The following is a 25,268-nucleotide window of genomic DNA, read 5'->3' as shown; positions in this document are numbered from 1 at the left end:
TTCCTCCCCTCCCCGCGCCGGTCCCGTCCCGCCGCTGCCGGGCAACGCGTTTACGACACCGCGGGGCGGCGGTCGGGCCGCGAACATGTTCGGAGCGGCGGGGACTGCGGAGGAGGACGACGACGCGGATTTCCTGCCCCTTGCCAGCGGGTGAGCGGCCGGGAGCGGGGCGGCGGCCCGGGCAGGCCGCGGGGCAGCGGCCTCGGGGAAGGGTCGGGCCCCGGGCGGGCGGGGCTGCCGCCCCCCTGAGCAGCCCGGGGCTGGGCCTCGCCTCTGCCCGGCCCGGTGAGCGGCGGGCGGGCCCACGGCCTGTGGGGCCCTGCGGGACCCTCCTCGCTGCCGGCCGGGCCGCTCTGCGGGGTCTTCTCCGGTGGGGGCGGACGGGGAGCCCCTCGGTGAGCCCGGCCGGGCGGGAGGCGGCCTGGCGCCGGGGGGAGGCTCCGGGGCCGGGGGGGGGTGACTCTGGGGACAGGGCGCTCGGGGGCCCGCGGCCCGGGCAGGGGTGAGCCCTTCCAGAGGGAGCGGGCGCGGCTGCCCGGGGCTCGCTGCTGCTGGGGGAGGGGGCGAGCGGGGGGAATCCTACACGGGTGTTCTCACTTGAGTAAGGGTATAAGCGGGAGGTCCTGAAAATGCTCAGGTGGGGGATTTTTAAACAGAGTTGGCTACTTGAAGCGTGTTCAGGAGTTTTCGACTTTTGTTGATACCATTTTAATGGCATCACACGCGATTTTTCTTACACGGTGTGACTTGTTGCCACTCAAAGATCCCTCATTAGTTGTGATTTCAGCCGTGCTCGCTCCTCACCCTCTTCAAGGAGCTTCTGTTGAGCAAGTCTTGTCAACTAATCCTCTCTCTCTTTAGTAAATGGTCATTTTCAAAGCATCTCATGTAAAATGGTGCAGGCCCACTGACAGTGGGGTTGTCCCTTGTGGATTCTACATCATAGTTTCAATTATTCACTTGTGTCCTGATGGCAGGAGTAGGTGAGCTTAAATGGGCTTAAAGCAGTAAAACTGCAAACAACATCTCTTGCAGGAGTAACCTGCTTCCCTGCAGGATTAAACCTTCAGCCCTTTGACAGGAGAGTATCTGCCATTTTAAAACTTAATGGAAGAATGAGTTTCCTGGACATTCAAGAAGAAAAATTCTAGCGCTGAATGGTGGCTTCTCTGCTGTCACATAGTTTTTTCAGTATTGTAACAGTCAGCTATTTTGTAGGAGGATAGTCCTGGTCCTTGCTTTGAAGTAACTTCTTTTTTTTTTTTTTTTTTTTTTTTATGTAGTTTCAGTCCTTGGTTGTTCCCTGCAGTAGCTTTTGAGGAAATGAAACACAATTGTACCACTTACACCAGCCTCTTCTTCTGAAAGTTCTGCTTATTCAAAATTAAATGGCTAATTAGTATAGAGCTGCTTAACATGCATCCCTTTGTTTATCTCTAAAGTGATGGTAGACACTTTATGTTTGATATAACTTACAAAGAATGGTGTACCTTATCTATAGAGCCTGTGTTAAAGAAGATAAAATAGTTTATTTCTCTTTCTAGTGTCAGATTGGCCTCCCTCTTTGGTCTGGATCAAACAGTTTCAAGCCATGGGAATGAATTCTTCCAGTACACTGCACCAAAGCAGCCTAAGAAGGGTCAAACAGCAGCTGGTAAGTAACTGGGCTTGAGCGTGGGGAAGAAACCTGGCAGCGTGTGTGTCTTGCTGGGAGGATGAAGGCCTTTGTGAAGAACAGAAGTGCAAATAATTCACTCTCGTTTTCATTAATGATATTCTCTTCCTTTAGTACCCTCCTTACACCTGGTTACTCTAGTGGCCTTTGGTGACTTTGGAACATCTCTCTTTTCTTTTTTAATCTTCTTCTGGAGTTATTTTTCCTTGGGGGGAGGAACGTGCCGTGGCATTTGTCACTGGCCAGCCAATGTGGCGGTGCTGTGTCACTGACAGGCACTCCTGCTTTCTGTTCTCCAGCAGGTCTGGCAGCCCAGAAGGCTCCTGCGGCCCCAGCAGCTTCAGGAGCACCATCGGTGTTCATGGCCACTGCGGTTCACGCTTATCGATAGTAAGTGCAGCGTGGCTTCCTGCAGTACCTGTTAGTCTGCATCTCTGGGAGCTTAAGAGCTAATCATAGAGGGAAGATATTTTTGAATGAGTGGGAAAAGACCATTGCATATAGACTTGTGTCTGCGTGGTAGAAGTGCTACAAGGCGATACAAGTTTCTGCTCAAAAAAAGTTTCAGTTACTGTGCTGCAGTTCGGGGTTAAGCGGTTGTCAAATAAACAGCAAATTCTGGATTTGACCATTACAGGGAACTGCATCCTGGGGTGGCTGGCCTGACACTTGCACTTTTTCTGGGCAGCTCTGTCAGATGCTTGTGTCTCATACCTTGCCTTGTGGAAAACTGAGGCATGAGCATAGAGTGACAGCAGTAAAATTCTCTGTCCATTTGACACTGCCGTTATGTGAAAACTCATTTGTCCTGGATCTGTGAAAGGAGTAGTTTTCAGCTCAAACTCGATAGTGTATGCTCCTGTAGTCTGTGGGCAAGCAAGAAAGTTGTGGTTCTTTAAGGAAAGAAAGGCTGCCTAACATTTTAGGCATGAGGAAAGGGACCTGAACTCTAAAGAAAAACTCATCAACAATAGAGAGAAAGCTGGGGCAGGGACAGTTCTGCAGCTGAATATCTCGCTTGTCTTCCAGTGCAAATGGGCAGTACCTGAAGCAAGGCAAGTATGGAGCAGCTGTAGTGGGGAACCATGCTACTAAAGAGGTGAGAAACACTTCACTACTGGAACATTTTCGTGCCAAGAGTGCACTGGTACGAAGCAGTGTTTCTCTGAGCTCACTGGAATGTCTTTGCTTTTGATGTTGGAGGTCTTAGTTCCACTGTTCTGTCCTGCCCTCCTGAGTTTGCTTATGGCTCAGCCATTTGCCTTGGTGATATCTTTCTTTTCTCCAGTCCACAAACTTGTAAGATCTCTTACAGCTTGAGCCTGAGATATTTTGCAGTGTTGCGGGCACTGCACCTTTCCTGGTGTTTCTTGAAATGATTTTGGTATTTATTCAGAATGTCTTTGACAACTGGATCACAAATCTGTGCATGTGGAAATCAATATAAAGCAAAATTTTGTCCGATAATACAGAGATACTTTGCGTATGTTTTGTTATTTTGGTAAAAGTATTTCTCCTCCCCAGTCCTCCCTTCCCAAGTACTCATCCAAGAACACTGGGGTGCCCAGTGAATTGGTGTGTTTAAGAGATACTTGGAATACTCTGATCTGTCCTTGACGTTGGTATTTATGGTGTTTTGTATCCCCCAATTCCTAATTCCTGTTGTCTCACTGAGTTGCTTCTGCTTTGGCAAGAACAAAAAAAAAATAGTAGTTTGGTAAACTATTTCCCAAATCACTGATCCGAGAGGTGTTCAGGTGTGGCGTTCATGGGGGAGCTGGGAAGGACAGGGCTTGCAGAGGGAAGCTGAGTTGCCTTTCTAATACCACAGCTGGGAACAGTTAGCGAATGGCTCCCAGTTCACCACCTAGCTATGCTGAGTGCAGGTGTGTAAAGGAAAGCACTTATCCTTAGTAGGCTGTGTCTAGTAAAGCCAAGTGTGTCACCATAATGTTATATCTGCATTGTTTAATACTCGGAAAACTCCCTCCAGCTTATTATTACTCAGTCTCTTACTGAGAGAGCAAGCTCTTACTGGCTTTATGCCTGTATGCCATAAGTACAAGTACAGTGTTAAGTATTTTACTGTGAAAAATGCTGCTGCAAGATTATTTTGGTAAATAAATACTGTAGCCTTAGGATCAGAATTTGACAAAGCACATTAGAATTGAAAATGTTTTGAGTTTCTGCTCTTCTTCCCTGCCCAATTCCTTGTGGAATCCAGTACAGGATCCTCCTTTACATCAGTCAGCAGCAACAGATCGCAAGTGCAAGGATCCATCCAGGCTTCGTACTCACGGTAAGACTCTGGATAAGAAAGCTTCCAATGATCTGTATTGTTCACAGCAAACAGGAGTTGACTCTGAAATGCGCTCTTAAGTCTCAGATGATAGCCTTTGAGCTCAAACATCTCACTGAGGCAGCAAGAGGTATCACAGTGACTGGGAGCGCTGTTCTGCTCCTCCTAATACTGCACAAGACTGCTACATCTGCCTTTTGCAGAGCCCTTCATCAGTAGATTTCATAATGCAAGTTCGTACGCTGCAGGAGGTGTGTACCTCTAGATCACAGAGGAGATGTTTTGAGTTTTGCGGTCCTACAGTGGATAGAAACAGAATAAATTTCCTCTTCCTAATAACTTGTAGTTAAGTGACTGAGAGAATACAACTAAGCAAGCAGAAGGAAATGATAGCAAGGAAGTGTTTTCTCAGAAATTTAGCACTCAGCATTTTCCTGCTGATAAAAACAGTTTGGAGCATTGTAAATCCTAAAATGGGATCTCTCAGGAAGTTCTATTTTCTACCAGGTTTACAGAAAATCAGTGTGTTGGTTTGCTGCTTTTAACTTGTCATTAGTGCCATAAAATGTCTTTATTTGATGGATAGAAATTTTGAAAGATTAATGGCTTATGTACTCAGCTAGTGGTGACAGGGATTTTTAGAAATGAGGAAAGAGTGACTCCTCCAATCGATTCTGGAAGTCTGAATATAATCAACACTTGTGAAAAGGAGATTACTTACAATTAAAAATCTCAGTATATATTACAGAACTTAGCTTCAAAGAAACTTGTGAAAGCTTTCACCATCATGTGAAAGCTGCAGCATCTGGGAAGAACTCAATATTTGCTTAAGTATTTGAGTTACAATAGTTCTTGCACAATAATGAGTTCATAAATAAAAGCTAATTTGTGTGTTCTGAACTTGGGTAGTAATACAGCAAGGTTCTTCCTCTGCTTGATTTCAGTAGCTCTTTAAGCTCCTCTTGGATGTGGATTTTTTTTATTTTAGTTGAATGCATCTTTTCACGTGTAACATAGGACTGACTTCCTTTCCTGCAGGTTCAACCCAACAATTACAGTACGTTCTATGATGATCAGAGACAAAACTGGTCCATCATGTTTGAGTCAGAAAAGGCAGCAATGGATTTCAGCAAACAGGTAAGTACTTACTGTGTTTGTGCGAGGTATAACTTGCTGACCTGTTCAGAACAACAGACAAATCGAGATGTATCTCTGAGAGCACCTTATTGCTGAAACGTTTGAAGTCAGTCATACTTTTTTCACTGAAGTTCAGCTTTGAGCACCTGCGTGACTGTGATTGAGGCAGGTGTGTGATGAGCCTGACTGAGTTTTGGTCATTAGATCCAGACTTCTCTGGGGCAGGGAGCCTGTTACTTCTGATGGGATGTTTAATCAAGATTCTCAAGTACTGTAAGACTAACTGTTCTGTAGAGCAGAAGGTACTTGCTTCTTATATAGCTCAGCAAAATTCAGCACCAGGAAGCATGGAACACCCCTTAAGTGCACCCATAACCTGGGCTTGATCAGCACAGTAAGAAATGGATCAGATCTGTAATGAGTCATAGCGAAACTTGCCGCTCTGTTTTAATGGCCGGAGACACTGATAGCCTTTCCTTCTGCAGGTGTGCATTGCCAAATGCAACAGCTGCCCAGCGCTCAATTCAGTCCTCTACCAGGATCTCCTCCTTGGAGAAGGGCAAGGAGTAGAAGCAGGAGACTCTCTGGAAATTGCCTATACAGGTTGGCTGTTCCAGAACAACGGGCTTGGACAGGTAAAGACATTTCTATGACCTCCTGATGCGAAGTGAGTGTGATAGTCCCTGCAAGGAACCTGCCACACCTAGCATAGTACTGGTGCTGATGTTAAAGGTATTCAACATCACCATAAATGAGGTCCTGGGTTACCTGTGGAATAATAAGGGATTCCATTACTGTTCAGGAGGAGGTGATTGAGATGTTTTTAACTTTCATAAGCGCTCTCACATGTTAGTATTAATAAAAATGGTGAGAAGGGACAGTGAAGCCAGCTATGCTCCTTTGGAAACAGCTTGAGGAAGTGATAAGATGGGCCTTGCCTGACACAACATCTCCAAATGTTAACAGAATTGAATTGCTTTTACAGCCGCCACGGCTGTGTCAAATTGAGCTTGCTGATCAGCAAACAAAATGCTTTCATATTTCAAAGCATTACCTTTAAAACACTTCTGCTGGATTTGCTGTTGGTGAAATTTCTGGAAAAGGGTTTTGCATTTGCATCCATCTGCAGTTGAATATTTTTGCTATAAAAAAAGGCCTTTTGGTTTTCATGTTTAGGGGATTTTTTTGTTTTTCTTGGTCTGCCTGGCATGCTTCTCTCTATGTACCAATGGTACATAGCAAAGCTTACTTCTAATCTGAAGAGTAGTTCAGCTGCGTATGTCCTAGTTTAATGTACAGAACTTCCAGGCAGTTGCTTGCTGCTTGATATAAGCCTGTTGTGCAGTGTTTTACTTGGCCCAATCCTGTCCTGACCATCAAGCTCAAAGCAGTTTTGAAGCCTGAGTCCTGCTATTATTCACTTAAAGAAATGGTACTGTGCAATGGACTAGAAGCTCTAGCCATACTCTGTCTTATGTCTGTTGAGAGTTAATTTTGGAAGTAGCACAAAGGGAAATAGCACATAAGAGTTTTTATGGAACGTGTAAAGTGCGTTCAGAATCTTGGAACAGTTGGGAAGTCCACATATTTTGTGTTTTTGTTCAACTCTCTAGGTGTTTGACTCAAATGTTAACAAAGACAAGCTGTTACGGCTGAAGCTGGGATCTGGAAAGGTCATCAAGGTAGAACTTCCGGCACTTTCATTATAATAATTGAAGTCTCAGAGCTTTGAATTACTGAAGATCTTCAGGATTCATATGCATTATTTCTGTTACGTGTTTCATTTGATAGAAAACACTCTGTACGTTACTCCATAAAATCAGGTTGTGAATTGGAGATACTTTTGTTCAGGTCACTTCCATTACCTGAATAATTCATCTAAAACTTGAACCAGGTTTCTGGAACCATACGGAGACCTGGAAGCCTTCAGCCTTCATGCTAGAGATTGCTGTATCTGTTTGATTTCATTATGAACACGTTAGGAGCTACATATTTATTCTGAAGTTAATGTTGCAATTTCTAATGGGCCTTTATGACTTGTAAGAAAAAGGTTTAGCGCTACAGACTGAAAATTAATAGAATTTTACAAGAACCTCTCTATATGTGTTCTGGAATCTTCTGTAACTGGTGCCTGAAGCAGTCTTAATCAATGTAGTTAGAAGAAACTGTAATGTCACTGATCAAACTGTTTACTTCCTCTTTTTTATCCCTGAAAACCAAAGGGCTGGGAAGAAGGAATGATGGGGATGAGGAAAGGAGGACGAAGGTATCTCATCATTCCTCCAGCGTGGGCCTACGGGGCTCAGGGAGTGGCTGGCCGTGTCCCTCCGGACTCGACTTTAGTTTTCGAGGTGGAAGTTAGGCGGGTGAGTGTCTCCTGCCAAGCGTTTGTTTTACATCTGCTGTGTGGCTGTTGGGTGGCAGCGTCTGTCTGTAAGGTGAAAATCTGCCGTTGGCATGAGAACTGCAGCTCAGAAACTGTTATAAACCAAATACCTCAGGAAGATACGTATCTTTAATTTAAAAAAATAGCCAACAAACCACAAAACCCTAAACTCAAAAAATCCCTCTAGGTTGTTTACTAAGAGATGTCTGTTCTAACTGTCTTGGGATCTTTTAATTGTCTTATTTGTGAGTCACTTAGGGAAACAAAATCCTCATAGTGAGGAGTGACAGGATCTAAAGACTCAGCTTCTCCAGTTCTGAATCAGTTTTGTGCTTTTACTTGAAGTGCATTAGCTTGAGAGAGGAGTAGCCATCACAAGTAAACAGGTTGCTGAAATCTTTTTTGGGAACCCAGAAAAACATCTTTTTTTGTTGCGTGCTTTTTAAGGTGAAGATGGTAAAGGAATGCTCTGGTTCGGATGGACAGAGTGTTAGTTCAAGGGATTCTCTTGCACCTTCTCCAGTACCCAATTCAGACGGCTTCTCTGCAGACACTGGTTTATTGCCTCCGTCTACGATACCTCCAAAGCCTGGGTAAGAAGCAGCATGGTGAAAACAACTGACTGTGTTAAAAGATGGCAATGCTCATCAGCATCTGGCACAGTGCTGCACGAATACATCACCTGGCAAACATGGGTCCTCCCTGTTCCAACTTAGTGCCATCAGTGTGGCAGGGGAGTGCTCGCTAACAAAACTTGCAGGAGATTTTCTACCTGAATGCTGACTTTCAGATTTAAAGAAAATGAAGTGGGCACAGAGGAAAGTCATTCCTCTATAGCATGATGAAGCTGTATGAGTACTGCTGCAACAGCGTTCTCATCTCAGGTGGCAGTATAATCATAAGTTAGTCATGGGTAATGGCTGATTTGTTTAATTGCAAATCTTGCTTTGTCATTTGTTTCTTAAATTAACTACATAGGACTTGGTTAAAATTGTTTGTACCAGAATGTGGTCATTACAGCAATCAGCAAAACCATATTTCTGTAATCAGCTGTTCCACAGCCATGGGACTTGCCCAGAATGATATTCTGACATCTGCAGGTTATGTTGCAAAGAATCTAAAGTAAGCTAAAATAAATTCTCATTAAAAAAGAGTTTTCCTAGGGGCAGTGTATTTGACAGTATTTAGAAATGCGGAATATTGGATCCTGAATTTCATTTTTGTTAATCTCTGATATCAATATACACTTGTTTGACTTTTCAGGGAGCCGGCTGTTCGGGCCAAGTCAAACTCCATCAGTGAACAGCTGGGAGTAAGTAGTGGTGTTTGTTTTTTCTTGACTGATTTGAAGCCTTAAGGAGGGAAGCTTGGTTGGTTTCACCTCTGCATTCAGTATTGCTGAAGATAACGTGAACATCATGCAAGGAGGTGCTCTCAAATGTTCACCATACTAACAGCAGATTGTAACCTTGTTTTTGAAGGGATTAGCAGAATGTGAGGAACCTCAGTCCCAGTTCCTACTCTTAAATGCAGAGTTACCTTTTACCTTGACCATGTGGATGCTCAGAAGGCTAGTTGTCTTCCTGAATAAATGAAAAAGTTTAATTGGGATGTTCCGTATAAGTTTATGTAGCTACGTGGGAAGAAGACTCTTTATATGTGCCTCAGAATAGAAAAAGCTGCTAAGCAGCTTCCTTAACGCATTTTCTTCTTGTTGCTGTGTTGTGTGCAGGGATAATTTTCTGTGTAATGACAGCAGTGTCATCCCAGGAGAGTATATAAAGCAAGCCAGATTAACAAATCCAAGTGTTATCTTGTGTACTTGAAAATCAGTTTTTCACACAGTCGTTGGAAAATTGAAAGAGCCAGAATCATTAAGTTGGTGATTTAGAAGAGTCTGATCTTGACAGATGTCTCTATAATGTCTGAAAAGCTTGGGCTGAGAGACAAAGGAAGAGTAACTGCGAACATTTCTTCTAGAATCCAGATGTTGCAAAGGCAAAGCTGATTTCTCGGATGGCTAAAATGGGACAGCCCATGCTGCCTTTCCTTGCTGGAACAGCAGGTAGTCAGCTTGACTCCAGTGACTCAGAAATAGAGGTACATCACCAATCACGTAAATGTGACCTTTTTTATACTTTTTTCTACAGTGAATTCCTTGAGAGCTATTGCTATGCGCTCCACTTCCCTTTGTACAGGGAAAGCATTCTATGTTTCTGTGACAAAAGGGTTTAACGATTCCACTGCTCCTATCTAGTTCAGTTGGGTTAATTGGATAACACTTAGTCTCAAGTGATCTTGGGTTCAAACTGTTTGCTTATTCTTTAGCATTCCTTGTAACATGCAGAAATGTTTTTAGGATCCAAATATACTGAGAGGGACAGCACAACCATTGGCTTCATCTTCAGGGAGACCATCACAGCCAGCTCACGCCGTACTGCCCACAGTGTCAGCACAAGGTAATACGCTGGCGAGCCTGGGACTGGTACAGAGAAATGTCACTTATTTGAGGCTTCAAGTACAAGGGCTGTACAAATAGAGGCTTCTTTTCAGGAACTGAGCTAGGAACTGATGGATAGCTTCCAATAGGCTTCTGAGGCTTGCTGTCCAAAGCAAGACTAATTCATAAAGCACAAGACTGAAGTCCTTGGAATATATCTTCATTGTGAGCTTGTGCACGTGTTTCTGCCTGAGGAAGAGCAGGCACAGCGCATGAGCTGCTCTGTCATCGTGCGTGCTGGGGTGACACAGATTTCTAGGACATGTGATTTGTAAACGGAACTGTTACAAATACTTTCCCAGTGAACAGAATTTTTTTTTTTTATTTGAAAATGATGGAAATAATAGCAAAGGCATCAGAGTGCTGGCGGCTCTGGAGTGAGCTTGACCTGTCTTCCCATGATGGAATAGTAATGTCAGCTGCTGGTCAGCTGAGCGGTCTTTAGAGTCAGTCTGAGTAACATCTTGTGGCAGGAAACTTCAGAGCCACCTTTGTTTGAATGAAAAGAGGTTGTGTGAGTGTAACTAGAAGTGGAATTTCAACGACACGTGACACTTTATCACTTGCCTGACTGGATTTAATTTTCACAAGGCTGCAGACGGGGTTGTGTTAAAATTTTGTTTATTTAGTGACTTTTTTTACCATTTCACACTAGGTGAGTTAAATTACTTCTAGCTACTTTATGGCGTGCTGAATTTCTTTCTTCCATTTCAGTACCTCAGGCATCTGGTTCTACACCCCCAGTATCTTCTGCTGCTTTAATACCTGCAACGATCGAGCCCCATTCAGCTCTGCCTGGAGGAGCACAGGGTTTTCAGGTACCAAAATGAAATCAAGGAGAATATTGGCACTTCTGTCCTTTGTCTTACTGTCTTCTCCAGCGCTGGGAGCAAGGACTGCATAGCAGCATGTAAGGATGAGAATCTCAGGCTGCTTCCTGTGACTCTTCTTTGGCATTCTCGGGTTCCCGTCACATGCCTCTTAGAATTTAATCAAAAAGGGCTAGCTGTCTGCCTGCTGATGGCTTCCTAAAGCTGAACTAAGAATTAACTAGACTTTGATATCTGCTTTTGTAGTGGATAAAATAAAACTTCCAAGTACTTGTAGAGCAGGTGAAAACAAAAGCATTTTAGTTGAAATTTTTATTGGTCATGGTCTGTTTATCCGTGAGAGCTCATTTGCGCACTTAACATGTTTGTGGGTCATGGTTTTTCATCCAGCAAAAGAATAATCCTTTTAAAAGGCTTGTGATACTGCTGCTGTGAAGTGATGCAATCTGCTTGCTAACAAGGAAACTTTGGGGGCTTAACGCACAATGTATTTTCCACCTCAGATAGTGAGGACTTATCAAAAGCTATGGTACAAACAGTTCTATGAAGTCTAAAGCCAAGCTTTTTACAATCTGCTTCCTGTGGTTTTTTTCACTTAACCTATTTTCTGGAGCTTTTGGAAATCAGTGGCCTATGTCGCATAGATGCACTGTTTATTTTTAAAGGGTCCAGGCAGAGGAAGAAAATATTTGATAATGAATAAAACCACTATGTTCTAAAAAAAATATATTAAAAAAAAAATTAAAAATCCACACAAACCATAAAAAAAAAAAAAAAAACCCCCACACCAAACCCAAAACTGGTGTGGCATTGCATTGCTTTGGCTTTGCGTTTTCCTTGTGTTGAAAATGAGGAAGATGTGGCAAGTAACATGATAAAAAAGATAGGCTTTTTTGTTTGTTGAAACAGAAGCTAGTGATTAAAGTGAAGTTTTAATCTGACAGTGATTTGGATGTATTGTTTTGAAAGTTCGACCCTGATGTCCTGAAATCTTCTAGAAACATGGCCCAAGATGTATTGTAATTTTTTTTTTTTTCCCTTGCCTGAGAGAGTAAACTGGTATGAGTGAGGTACTCATAGCATTTAATATGTTCTTCAGTCTATTTAGCTCTTACTGGTAAGTACTGAGCAGTAAAGTTGCAATCAAGTTGTGTTGTACTTTTTGATCGCTTTCTGGGGACAGCCTTGTGTTCAAGTTAGCAGAACTTGAGCGTGAGCGGTTCACATGCTTCTCTTTGCCTCTCACAAACACAGGGTAGCATGCTTTTGCTTAAAGCTCAGTGGAGAAGGTGACTTCCTAAGCTGTGGTAACTTGAACACACATCTAAGACTTGAAAGAAGAGTGACTGTTATTTTCCCTTTCCTATGACCGTTGTGTAACTGGACTTCCAGCTCCTTAATTCTGTGGTTTTTTCCTTTCCAAATACATCCTAGCTCTGGGGCTTAAAAAACGGTGAGAACTGTTTAAGTGTGAGGAGGGGGGAAAATATCAAAACATTCTAATCTATTGAACTTGTTCTGCAAGGCGTATCCAGGAATGGCGTTGGCTTACCCCCAAACTGCTGCATCTGCTTCTCAGCTCCAGCCTGTAGGACAGATGTATCCCGCACCATACCGAGGTACATTTAAAAAACTACGTGCTTTTCAGAAGGCTGCAATACCTGCAGTAAACTGTCTATAGTGATTATTTAGGTAGCAATGGTAGCATACACGTACATATTCATCCTGTCTGTAATGCCATGCTGTTCCACAAATTCTTATTTTTTAATACCGAATAGGGGCGAACACTTCCCAGTAAATATCCATCTTTTCCTTATCTTAAGGAGCTTTGTGTAGTGTGAAAGGAGATGGAATTTCTAGGTGTATTCCCAAGGCTATGTATTACTAAAGGTATTTTATAGCTAGTGCTTCCAGTTGTAACTATAACTGTAATAGTAAACAACTGTCCTGCCAGCCTGGGAAAGAATTTAAGCGTACATGTAGAGGCCTTTACCAAGTGAGAGGGCATAGCCCAAAAAAAGACCCAACCTAGGATGGACTAAAGGCATTTAAAGAACTGTTTAAGGTAATCTCTGTTGGTAAAGAGTATAGCTGAACCTGTCTTGGAGCATGTTTTTTTCAGTTCAAAGTTTCAGAAGCCAACCTTTGTTCCTATCGTTTGATAGTACCTCTTGTGTACTGTTCTAGTGTGTCTGGGGGCTTTCCTCTTGTTGACCAAAGTGCTGTCACGTGGCTCAAGAATTTCCTCTAGTCATAAACCTGCCTATTCATGTTATTTGGAAAATGCCTACATTATTAGTTTTTCAGATTCCATATCCCTTTTATTTCTGTCTGAGAATGGCTCTCCTATCTGGCAGGCTTCAAACTGCTAAGCATTGCTTTTGATATATCTGTATGCAGGCGTTTTCCCCTTGTGACTGTAGATCTCTCTCCTTTCCATTCAAGTTTCTGGGGACGTTACTTCCTTTTTGATGACAGAAGCTCGGCAGCATAACACTGAAATCCGAATGGCCGTTAGCAAAGTAGTAGATAAAATGGATCATCTGGCTGCCAAGGTAATGTATGGCATAGGCAGGCTTGTTAGCGACGTTACTTCTAGTTGCTCTCCCAAGGTAGTCTGCGGAGTTGGCTGTATTTACATGTCTGCATTAAGTTTGTAATTGATGTACTAACTTGGTGAAAATTACAGTATTCTCAGACCTTGAAGTGGTAGCAATTCAGCCACTCTGAAAAAGCTGAGCCTAGGCTTGGGGGAAGGTGCTGTCTCTTACTGTCTTAAAATATCCTATGGTGCATTGTGTTTGGAGAGATTCACTGCCCTTCAGGGGATGTCACAGTTGATTCAGTAGCCTATACCCTACAGCTTATCAGATGGAACCATGAAATGGATCTCTGCAGATGTCTGACTCTTACCTACACCCATAAATTAATTTCATCTGGTTTAAGAGTGGCTTGTCCCTGCAGGTGGAGGAGTTGAAGAAACAAAACACTGGTAACAGCTCACTACTGCCTGGTATCTCCTCTGTTACTATGGAAGCCTCCATGATCATGAGCAATATCCAGCGCATAATCCAGGTGAGCATGGCCAGCCTTGTTAACTACTTCTGTGAGGAACTGGAGCCCACTGTGTTATTCCTGATGAGGATCAGGCCCAAATCTCCATCCACTCATGTGTTCTATTTTTGTGTGGCCAAAACCGGGTGCCTTGGTAAGAGCATGAGAGAGAGAATGATTTCCACCCCTCTCCCACAAAAAAAAAACAAAACCAACAAAAAACAAACAACCAAAAAAACCAAAAACTTTTTCTCAACAGTTTGTGGTTTGGGAACATTCTGAGCCAGAGTTGGTATACTGGTATTTAATAGGCCTTGGCAAAAGGTTCATGTGAGAGAAATTCAGTCTCTTAAATTGTTACAGACTGAACCCACAGCGTACTGCAGAACAGAGTTTCACTGCTGAAGTACTGTGTTGCAAGAACCATCTCCTTCTCTTTTTCACTACTTTGTCTTAACACTTCATAGTTTTTTTTCTAGGGAGCAGCCTTACAATCTTGGTTTTTATGAGTGAAAAAATCAGCCAGACATAATATTCTCTAGAATGTGGTTTGGCAACCGCTGTCCTCTGCCAGGATTCTTGATAAGTATAGCATGGCACCTTCATGTGATGTTACCACAGAAGGTGATAAAGTTTCACCACTGAACTGCATCTGTACAAAACAAAGGTTTAGGTACTGCTGCAAGGAAGTAAGATGAATATTCATACTGGCCTCTGCTTTAGGAGAATGAGAGACTGAAGCAAGAGATATTTGAGAAGAGCAGTCGGATTGAGGAGCAGAATGAGAAGATCAGCGAGTTGATTGAGCGGAATCAGAGGTAAGGAGTGGGAGGGTACAGCCTCTCTGCATCTGCAAGACTTCCTAGCTTACACTTGGTTAGGCATAGCTAGGAGGGGTGTTATTTAGGAATAAGACACATGTTCTGATATTTTTAATTTTTAAGGTGTTAAAAGTGTGGGTTCCCCCCACCCCTGCAGGGCATATCTCCAAAATTCTGGTTTACAGTAAAGGTGAATGTGTAAAAGTGGGAGAGGGAAAACCCCTGTCTTTTTTGAGCACACTTGCTCAGCTTCTGGGATTTATTTTACTTTTGCTAGCTTTTTGGTAAGGTGGAAGAAATTGTAGGGGATGTGGTTTCGCTGGTTCCACTGCTGGGTGTGTGTTCCATTCAGTTTGAAAAGGGGAATAAGTTGTTTAAGGAAATGGCACAGGTCAGTGCCTGTCAGGTTATCAAGCCTCCTGACTGTGTGATAGGAACATTAGACTTGTTGCAGAGGGGTAAGCACTTACCCAAACTGATACAATCTCTGCTGCGGCAGGCACGCCTCTCGCACCCTTTTGAGATCAGGCTCTTCTTAGTACAGGACATCAGGGAAAACTGTCTGGGACTTGTCATGAAGAAAACTGCTTTGGAGTTTCACCTTTCCTATCTGAGGCTTTTGCTCCAGGCCATGTATTTATGTAAATGCTCATGCTGTCTTCTCCTGTTCCACAGATATGTCGAACAAAGTAACTTGCTGATGGAGCAGAGGAACCATTCCCTGCAGACGACAAATGAAAACACACAGGCAAGAGTGTTGCATGCAGAGCAGGAGAAGGTAATGGTGACCATGCGCAGAGCCAGAGATGTCTGGCTGCAGCCAGGAGAGGGGCTGCTTGTTGCACTAAGACATGCTGAGGCCTTGTTAGTCAAGGCTTAAATCAGTTCTCTTACAAGACAACTGCAGTTCTGAACTTATGTTTTGAAGGCTTTTTTGAGAAACATTTTGAATATTTTAATGGCTTTCATAAGAAAAGCAGCAGATAGGATATAAATGTAGGTCTTTATGCTGTCGTAGCTTTAATATTCTTATCTTACAGGAAGGTATCTGGTCTATTGTTAACTTTATAGATATATGGCCAACATGTTGAGGAATTGTGTGTATCAGAGGGCTTTCTCAGTTGAAAATGTACTTCATTTATGTACTTGCACCAACAGTTTCAGAAGTCTTTTTTAATTCCTTCTATTTAACTGATGTGGAGTGAATTTAGCTATAAGAATAATTATTTCCTACTAAAGTTTCTTCATTGCACTTTTTTTACAGTTTTGTTGTTTTGGTTTGTTTTAATACTAATCAAAAGCTGGTTGTTTCTACCAATAATGTTTTGTGCTTTTGTGGAAGGGGCCATTGGGAAGTAGCTTTCAAACTAGTCAAAGGCACTTGTACATGGCTGCACATCCTGTAATGTCCACTCGTGACAGCCTAGCCCAGGCAGGCTCGCTCTGAGGTCTGTAGTTGCATGGTGTCTGTGCTTCCTCCAGCACTGGCTTCTTAAATTACACCAAGTTGTCTTGCACCGTGCTGCCCTGCTGACTTGTATATCTCTCCAGTTCAAATAGGAGATGATGAGTTCTCTGCATGAGAACTGTGACTTAGTGCACATGAGGTAATGGAAACTGCTGCTTTCCAAAGTGTGCTAGCCAGTGTTTCTGTAGGTTGAAAGATAGAGCAGTAGTGGCTGACACGCGTTTGTCAGTCTGAGCAGACCACGCCGAGCTGAGCTGTATTTTTCCACTGAGAGCCCAGGTTGCATACTCATAACATGTAGGGAGCGTGAGAGATTGTAACCAGGAGTAAGTCAGGTTGACATAATAAATAAAATTCCTTTCTGTCAGTGAGAAAAACATCCAGCTTTTGCATTAAGTAACTTGCCGAGGAAGCATCTTTTGGAAGTATAAATAAAGATCTTCAGGAGTCGTTTGGGCCTTACCTCCAGTAGGACTCCACTTGGTTCAGCAGTCCCTGCCTAGGTGATAACACTATTACGTGACTAGACTTCAGGCTAAGACCATGACTTGCGCTGGGAGATTTCCCCTAGTTTTGACTGTAAATATGAAGGCTGGTATTCCTTCCTCTTCCTTTTATCTAACCTAGCTTGCTCTGTGACTCCAACTGCTGAGATAGCTATGGACAGACAGAATCAGGGAAGAGAATTTTAAGCTGTTTCGTCTATTCTTTACTTAAAAATTGGGATTCGGCATTTATTTTGTGGTACACACCAGGCATCTGTACCCAGGGTCACTGAGAAAAGGTATTAATAGCTTACTGCTTTGGATTATAGATCCTGGCAGCGCACATCCCAGCTTTAGCTGGAGGCTGCTGTTCCACAGTGATAAGCAATACCCCACACTCTCCAGTGCAGTGAAATGCCAGTCAAACATAGGACTGCTCCTACGTGTGTGGTGTGTAACGTACCTGTAAGGATATCTCTAGCTGCTTTGTAAGCCAGGTTTCACTGCCTTTTCCTGTCTTAAGCTTTTACAGTTCTTGGGGTAATGTAAAGGCTCCTCTGGCGTACCTTAGGCGCCTGTAATGAAGCATTGTGCTTTTCTGATGATAACTAATGCCTCTGCCTTTCAAGTGTGTTCTTAACTCTTCCTGTTTCCTGTCACTGCTTTCTCTTCCTAGCGCATGCTGCCAGTGGATCGGGGCTGGGACCAGGTGAGGCAGTGTGTCTGCTGACTGTGTAGACGATAGAGAACTGTGCCCTAGGCAGCACCAGCCCAGCGTCCTCTTGAACTGTCGAGAAGCTGATGGATGTTAAGAGTTGCCTCAGATGTTGAATTAGCACAGATCTTCAAATTGGAAAAGGGCTTTATAACTGACAGTGTAGCCATTGGCCCCCTCTTTTTTGGGGAGCCCTTTCTGAGAGCTTCGTCATATTGCTGCTTGTTTCAGCTCCCACATGGGAGAAACAGGACATGATCATGTAATTGTCAGAGCAGATACAGATCACGTAAGATTCTTGGTACCTGGGGGCTGGAGCTGAGCTAGTATAGACTTGAAGCATTCACTGCAGAAACATAAGTCTAGTAACAGTTCCTGGCATAGAAAAACCTCTTTATTTTTCTATATTTGCCATTAAAGACAAAGCCAAGTGTTAGAATAACCTTCAGATGTGCCATAGGGTTTGGATTTGGTTTTAGCATGCTAGGAGTTAGTATCTTGTCCTGCAGCAAGACGTTTATGGAAACGTAAGAGGAAAGCAGATTTGATTTCAGCCAGTTTCAGTTAAAATGCTGCCTTCTCATCAAAATAAATGGTGTAGCATCTCAGCCCTCGAGGTCAGCATGTATTTGTCCTCACCGTACTTTGAACAATTTTGCTCACAGCTCTGCTCTGCCAGAAGGTGGTGGTCATAGTCTGAAGAGAGGCTTTGGTTCTCTTATGGGGTTAACACAGAGGGGAACTCCAGTTTAGGAGAACTAATCCATTACGAGAGTGTGCAAGCCTGTTGGGAATCTGAACGTAGGCACAGGTACAGGAGCTGGTTAGGTATTCCCTGCAGCAAGTGATGTTTTCTGACAGATGTAGTTCTGTCTTTGCAGAGCATCCTCTGAGTTTTGTGTGTCCTGTGCAACAAGATTGAGAACCTGACTTCGTGTCTTTGTCTTGATGCCTTGAGCCTCTCCTAACATGTTTACAGCTGGTCTAACAAGCTGGATTAGTACCTGGTTTTCCATGAGTCACTGACTTTGAGCAATACTAAATCTAAACAGGTCAACAAATTACTGAGACCTGTGCTCCAAAGCGACAGCCTTGCCTGCACAGGCACCTCAGGGTGACTGTGTGCTGTGTGCTCTTCTGGCTGGAACAAGCCTACATTCTGTGTGGCTTCTCAGTGATTTGTAAGCTTATTGAAGATAATTAGATGTTGAAGCCCAAGCTTTTACTTGAATAGATGCTGTCATAGCCTGAAAACTCTGAGCAGAGCCACCAGGCACTGCTACTTGTCTTAAAAACACGTTTGAGCTTTTCAGGAAAACTCAGAGTTGAACTAACGTGGTGATGAGGTTGTTGGTTGCCTTGTGCAACTTTCTAGTCAGTCTGGACAGGTTACAGCCAAACAGCTCACAGTAACGTGGCAAAAAAAGTTATCGTTACCTCTTCAATTTGGAGATGTCTGTGAGGTGCTGTGAGGACTTTATCTCCCCTGATAAAGTCTCCAGTACCTTATCAGTTCTTCACCAGTTCTGGTGCCTCCTCACACTCGCATATCCCTTTTTTCCCCTCCGTTTTCCCTGCTCCACTTTGTGATACAGGCCAAAGTTGCAGAGGAGTTGGCAGCTGCCACAGCACAGGTTTCCCAACTGCAGCTGGAGCTGACTGCCCACCAGAAGAAGGAAATGGACCTGCGGAAACAGCTGTCTGCTGCCCTGCAAGAGGCAGAGCGACATGAGACACAGCTCAACAAACTGCAGGCACAGCTAGCAGGTAAGACTTCTTGTCCCATGAGAGTTCCTTTATGTCCTTCTTTTTCCTCTTTTGTAAGTCATAGGGTTTTCCTTCCTTCTGGGGTATCTATTCCTGCTTTCCAGTCAGTCACAAGGGTATCAAAGAAGGATCTTGATGCACTGAAATATCTGAAGGGTGTGTGCATCCACTGAAAGGAAATGGGCGGAATCAATTAACAAAATCATCCTGTCGCAGGAATGCCTTCTGTAGAAGCAAGCTCTTGGCATTACTATCTAACACCTTGTAGAGAAACAATAGGTTTTTCCAGAGGTTGAAAAGTGGAGATTAAAGCTGATGTATAAGCATTGCTGTTCTAGAGAAGCAGCTCTTGATAAATTCTAGGTCCCACTGCGGGTACAAATTGTAGTGTTGATCTCATTGTGCAAGAGACGCTGTTCTTCCCACCAGCCCCCAAATGTACTAATCTGAAATATGTAGCACTAAAACCCACAGTAAAGTGTGTTTTTGCAGAGCTCCAAGAAGCCTCTGAGGACACTCAGACTAGATTCAGAGCTGAGAAGCAGAGCCGCAAACAGCTGGACATGAAGATTACAGCATTGGAAGAAGAGCTGACAGACCTAAGAGTGGAAAAGGAGACTCTTGAAAGGGTATGTCCGCTGCTAGCACTGCAGAGAGATGCAGGGTTTCAGTTGTGTGCTGAAATTTAACCAAAAATTCTTGCTTGTTAATATGCAAGTTAGATGAATCTTGACTCATCTGCAGGCAAGGATTCCTGTGCTGGGAGATCCTTGGTGCTTATGGGAATTATTTTTTTTTTTTTTTTTTTTTTTTTTTTAATATCTTAACCATAATATGCTAACCTTTCTAGCTATAAAATAAGTCTGAGCCTGATTTTAGAGTGATAAGATTCTGTGTTCAAGGAAGCTTGAGGAAGAGAAGCTACTTTGGTGCAGTCTGGCCTATTCTGAGTCTTTTTCTGTCTTGCAGAATCTTGCAGAGAGGAAGAAGAAATCCCTCTCAGAGAGAGCTCAAGCAGAGGAAGAGATGGAAGAAATACGCAGATCATATCAGCAGGAGCTGGACAAGCTCCGACAGTTGCTGAAAAAGGCACGAACTTCGACTGATCAGGCAGCAGCAGAGCAGGTGAGGAGTCATGAGAGCTTCTCCAATAACTGTCTGGAAGGCTTGTAGGAACCTACAGGTAGGAAATAGTCATGAAAAGGCACAGGTAGTGGAAGAATGAAAATGTTATCTGCTTGATTTTAGGGGTTAACTTTAACACTGGGTTCACTTCTTTGTTGTCTTTCTAAAATATCTTTGCTAGTGGTTGTTGGCCGTGCTTCTGACTTCAGGCTTTACACTGATGTGTCTCTAAGGAAGTGCATGATTTGAGTAGGCAGGAAGGATGCTAGGTGCCAGCCCTTCTCTGACTCGGATCACAGGCCACAAACACGGCTGCAGAGTTTTGGTGCAGCATTGATGCAGACTGGCACGCAGCATCAGGCTCAGACTGTGTTAGAGTGTCAGACTGAGGAAAGGAGAGGCACCACGTTGAGTTTGTAGTGGAGAGAACAACAGAGGACTGCGGATGAGTGGAAGAGTGCTTAGAAATATGCCAGGAGATCTGAAAACTGAGCCAGACCTTCAGGCCAGCCTGAGGGATTGTAGTGGGAATTGAATTCTGAGAGGTGTGGGCAGGAGCTGGTGACTTGCAGGGCTGCCATCTGCATCTGTAGGTATTCCGGCCTAGGGCAGGAGCTTGCAGCCACTTGTTGTGCAAATACAGATTGTGTTTGTGTTCCTAATGATGTCTTACATGACGGGCAGCTATCACTCATCCAGGCAGAGCTGGAATCCCAGTGGGAAGCCAAATGTGAACGTACGCTGGCCTCGGCCAAGGAGCAGCATGTTAGACAGTACCGGGAGGTGTGTGAGCAGAGAGATTGCCTGCAGCAGCAGGTGTCCCAGCTGGAAGAGAAGGTAAAGGGCTGTTCCTTATTCCTGAAATGTAATGCCAAATAACCAGTAGCTGTAACCAACAGTCCCCTCCCACCTAATTGTGGCTTGACCTTTTAATTTCTTGACTGTTACGGAGTTTGGTCTTGTTTGTGGGACATGTCTGTACTTGCATCTGTTGCATTGGGTTGGTGGGCTAGTGAGTTGGCTACTGCAGATCTGAATGAGGGAGAGCCAAAATGGTGCCGGTCTTGGACTAAAGCAGCAGCTGCAATCTCTTCTGCCTGTCTGCGCTGTTCTGTGACTGGTTTTGAGCAGAAACTGTTTTGAGGTAAGTGACACTAAAAGGGGCTGTAAACTGATGGGCTCTGGTTCTTGTCTTTCAGCTTGCGGCTCTAAAACACTCAAAAAAAGTAGAGGAGCAAAAATTGTCTGAGCTTCAGCAACATTTGGAGCAACTAGAGCCTATCAAAGAGAAGGTAAAGGAAATAACACAGCAGCTGAACATGAACTGGGGTGCAGTGATCACTAGCCTCAAGCTATCTGTGTCCAGAATAACAAGAACACAAGTTCCAGGATTTGAGAGGGAAGGAAGAACTTCATGTTGCTTCCAGCAAACCAGAACAGGTCCAGTGATGAGACCCAGCCCTCATTTCACTGGGATCTCAGTAATGCTATACCTATTCTTAGTCTTACTTGAAGAGCTAATGACACAGTTCTGGATCTCCAAGGTTTTTGCTTGGTTGGATATCTTTTATTTTGGTGCTCTTACTTTCAGTCAAGTCTTCTGCAACTCTCTATCAAAGCCCTGCTTAAAACTCCACTCAGCAATTTACCCCTTACTAAAAACTGATTACAGCTAACCCATCCCTTGGACAACGGTTCAGTGCGGTGTCTTGGAGATGTTCTAACGTTCGGTTTCCCTTTGGCAGTATTCAGCCTTGCAGTCTGACGTTGTGGTGCTGAAGGCACGCTATGAAGAACGCATCCGAGACCTGGAGAAGGATCAGGATGGATCCTCACCTGCAGACTTCACAGGAGAAGTAAGCTTGACTACCCAGTATTTCTCCTTACTAAGCAAATCTGTTCTGTTTGCCTTGAGTTCTCTTTGAGCGGAGATAAGAAGGAAAACCATTATTTTCTCCGCAGAAGCACTGTGTTTCTAGTAGCAGGGTCTACAGAAGAAGAAAGGATGTGGTCTTCCTGCTGCCTGCTTTGTTGCTTGATTTTTTTAGGCTAAAACTTAAGTTTTGAAGTTTAGATTTATAAATGGAAAGAATAATAAGAAATAAGTGTAGTCTGCTTTGGGTTTGTGCAACCTGCCTCAGTTTTGGAGGGATGGGTTTGGTCCATTGTATAAATGGTTCTAAGTTAAAATGGTGTGGTGTGTTCTGCTTCGTTGCTGGAATTTCTGATTTGAAAAGTGGATTATTTGAAAACCATACGTGTTTAAGTTTATTGTTCCTTCACCTGGAGAAGTATCTGATCTTGAATCCAGTGCTTCCCGTGTTAATGAGTTGTGTCTGTTTCCTGTCCTGCTCTCTTCCAGGTGAAGAAGATCATGAACGGTGTATTTCAGTCTCTTCGGGGTGAATTTGAGCTGGAAGAGACGTACAGTGGCAGGACAGTTCTGGGTGTTGTCATGAACACCATTAAGGTACAACAGCGATAAGAGATAAAAGGTGATCGATGTGAGAGGAGTCATGGGCTAAAAACACAAATTTGCCTTGAGTCTGAAATAACTGTGAAGCAGAAACTTGCCGTGGGTGGCAAAGCAGCCCAGTAGTAGAAGATACAAGGATCTGTAATGGTTTATGTTTAGGGTGTAACCTACGTTCTCTCTACTCGATTTTTTTAGACTGTAACACTGCAGCTACTCGACAGGCAGCAGGAGAGACCAGACCATGACAGTAAAAAGGAGGAACCTGGAACAGGAGCGGTGAGACAGGAAGGATTGCTTGGAGCGAAGGAAGAGCCCGTGCAGCACAGCCCAGCACAGAGTGCTGCACTCCCAGCTGATCCTGGGGAAGCAACCACAGGCTCCGCGGTGCCTGCCCAGGAAGGAGAGCCTGCTGCTCTGCCTGCCAGCCCCAGAACTCCCGAGGAAGAGCAGGCGACACAGAGCACTGTGGGGTCAGCAGATGAGAAGGGCCAGGGGGAGCATCTCTCTGCCAGAGCCGAGTCCTGCCTGGATCCTGATAAGGGGCCCGTGCTGGGCGGACAGCCTGTTCCCGGGGCGGATAAGGACTGTGTCCCAGCTGAGCAAAAGCAGGAGAGCAGTCCCATCAGGAGGGCTGAGACGCAACGCCGTCCCTCCAGAGAATCTCTGCAGGCAGAAGTTGCAGAACCTGCTGTTCTAGAAGCCAAACCAGGAGAAGCAGATGTGGCAGTACTTCCAGAAAAGCCAGCTGTGGAGCAGAAGGCAGAGGAGCCTGTGGGAGGGTTAGAGCCCCCGCCCTTAAACGGCGAGGGAGGGAACTGCACAGACCCATCGGACGGAGCTAGCTCTGAGAAGGAGCCTACTTCCGTATCCCACACAGCAGAGCAGAGTTCAGCTCCCATCAGAGAAACCGCAGGACAGCAGGAACTGCGCTCCAGCCCCAGGCAAAAGGATTCCAGGTAGGGCTGGAGCACCATCACGGTGCTGGCCGGCACGAGCCAGTGGAGACCAGCCTGTCCAGGGCACACTGCTGGGAGGGCAATGGGAACAGGCTCGTGTCGGGGTGGAGGAGGTGGTGCCGTTGTCCCTGGTGAACAGTTCCCAGCTGAGCAGAGGGCAGCGTGCAGCTCCTCTAGGATCTGGTCTTGGTGGCTGCCAAGTCCCAGTATCATTCTGCACTGGTGCCTTCAAAGTTTGCCTTGGCAACAAAACTTTTCCATTGTTAGTTAATGGAACTTCTAAAACCAGCATCCCATCATCTGCAAGCAAACTGTTAATTCTTTATCTTCTTCTAGCCTCTTTGAGGATGACAGCTTCTTCGAAACAGCATCTCAGAAACCACTGAAGCCTCAAGTTCCCTCTGAAGAGGAGGATGAGGAAGAAGTGGTACGTGTCTGCATCTTTCCACTCCTACTCACTGGGTCAGGTGTTAACCTGTAGCTTGTCTGTGCAATCCTTCTCATGGCAGTGGGGGACCGCCTGGCTCCTGCTGGCTGAGCTCAGAGCCTCCCAAGCGTTCTCTGTGTAAATCAAGAATATCTGGGTGGGTTTGGAGGGGTTGCCTGGGCTGAGACAGTGATGACAAACTCCCGCTGACATGAAGTGAGTGAGACTTGCCAGGTAACTGAGCGTTTTAGTGTCTTGCCTCTCCCTGTTAGCCCATAAGCATCTCTCCTGGAATATCAAGACATCGCGTGAGAAATACAAAAACTTCAGTAACGAGGCTTCTTGATGCCATCTCCCGAAAGCTGATGAAAGGTTTCGGAGCCAGGACTGTGTACCGTAAATACTGGGAAGCTGTTAAGACTGACAAGTTTCCCTCTGCTTTGACTTCCAGAGCATGAAGGGGCGTCCCCCTCCAGCTCCGCTCTTCGGTGATGATGACGATGATGATCTGGACTGGCTGGGATGAAGAGCCGGCTGGTGAGCCTGAGCCCTCTCCTCTGGGCATGGCCTCTTCTGTGCACTTAGCACCTAACGAGCTGCGTACGTGGGACAATTGCAAACAACCAGGGACTTCCCAGGCTCTTGTGCTGCAGAGTGTCGGGGCCTGAGAGCCAGCGGCTCTTTTTGCACTCGTGGGCGCTCGGACCCATGGCTCTGATCTGGCAGACGTGGGCAGAGGGTGGGCACGAGCTGCAGGAACCAGCCAGTCTTACTGCACGCCTGTGTCGCTGTCCTACTCCTGTGAACCGTTGATTCGTTAATCAGAAACTGTATGCAAATACGAACTTTGTGAAGTGCTTCAGAAGAACAAGTCTGGCAGGACCCTGCAGTAGGTAACTACTTTTTAAAAAAAACAGGCTAGAATCTCTCCTCCAGCCCTAGCAAAGATCTCCTTGGAAGATTCCTGTTAGTTCCCAGGACTCCAAGCCGGCTCATCACCAGGTATCAGCATCGAGCAGGGGGAGATGTGGGCGAGAGCCCCTGGCAGGTGTTTCCCCTGAGCCAGCAGCCGGCGCCTGGGGAAACCCCGGGGCTGAGGCGGTTCGGGTTGGCACTGTTGTGCATCCAGAGCTGCAGCGCGCGTGGG

The 25,268-nt window shown here is 44.8% G+C and overlaps 1 protein-coding gene across 3 annotated transcripts; it reads left to right on the top strand.

The window, feature by feature from the left end:
- The first annotated feature begins 21 nt into the window (after positions 1 to 21).
- Positions 22 to 25,268, top strand: FKBP15 (FKBP prolyl isomerase family member 15). 3 transcript variants are annotated; one of them, XM_086763758.1, is made up of 29 exons: positions 22 to 150; positions 1,545 to 1,654; positions 1,975 to 2,065; positions 2,705 to 2,774; positions 3,900 to 3,974; positions 5,013 to 5,111; positions 5,597 to 5,746; positions 6,725 to 6,793; positions 7,334 to 7,477; positions 7,945 to 8,090; positions 8,761 to 8,809; positions 9,478 to 9,597; positions 9,857 to 9,956; positions 10,712 to 10,815; positions 12,353 to 12,446; positions 13,273 to 13,382; positions 13,792 to 13,902; positions 14,605 to 14,699; positions 15,378 to 15,480; positions 18,966 to 19,137; positions 19,630 to 19,766; positions 20,107 to 20,262; positions 20,962 to 21,099; positions 21,462 to 21,554; positions 22,008 to 22,118; positions 22,625 to 22,732; positions 22,934 to 23,694; positions 24,031 to 24,121; positions 24,573 to 25,268. In XM_086763758.1, exons 1-29 carry the CDS (start codon positions 86 to 88, stop codon positions 24,645 to 24,647), a joined length of 3,747 nt encoding a protein of 1,248 aa, XP_086619884.1. In that variant the 5' UTR covers positions 22 to 85; the 3' UTR covers positions 24,648 to 25,268. The 3 variants fall into 3 exon arrangements, with proteins under 3 accessions (XP_086619884.1, XP_086619883.1, XP_086619885.1); XM_086763757.1 differs by having other exon boundaries at positions 20,947 to 21,099; XM_086763759.1 differs by lacking the exons at positions 22 to 150; positions 1,545 to 1,654 and having other exon boundaries at positions 1,978 to 2,065; positions 3,905 to 3,974; positions 20,947 to 21,099.

The sequence above is a fragment of the Chlamydotis macqueenii genome, chromosome 20 (genome assembly GCF_036417535.1).
Source record: "Chlamydotis macqueenii isolate bChlMac1 chromosome 20, bChlMac1.mat, whole genome shotgun sequence".
NCBI lineage: Eukaryota > Metazoa > Chordata > Aves > Otidiformes > Otididae > Chlamydotis > Chlamydotis macqueenii.
The sequence above is the reverse complement of the archived record's forward strand: the minus strand, read 5'-3'. Positions and strand labels throughout refer to the sequence as shown.

Coding starts and splice junctions, on each gene's coding strand:
- FKBP15 (XM_086763757.1), top strand. CDS start 86: ATGTTCGGAGCGGCGGGGACTGCGGAGGAGGACGACGACGCGGATTTC. Junction 8,810..9,477: donor CCATCAGTGAACAGCTGGGA/GTAAGTAGTGGT, acceptor CATTTCTTCTAG/AATCCAGATGTTGCAAAGGC. Junction 20,263..20,946: donor ATCAGGCAGCAGCAGAGCAG/GTGAGGAGTCAT, acceptor CATGACGGGCAG/CTATCACTCATCCAGGCAGA.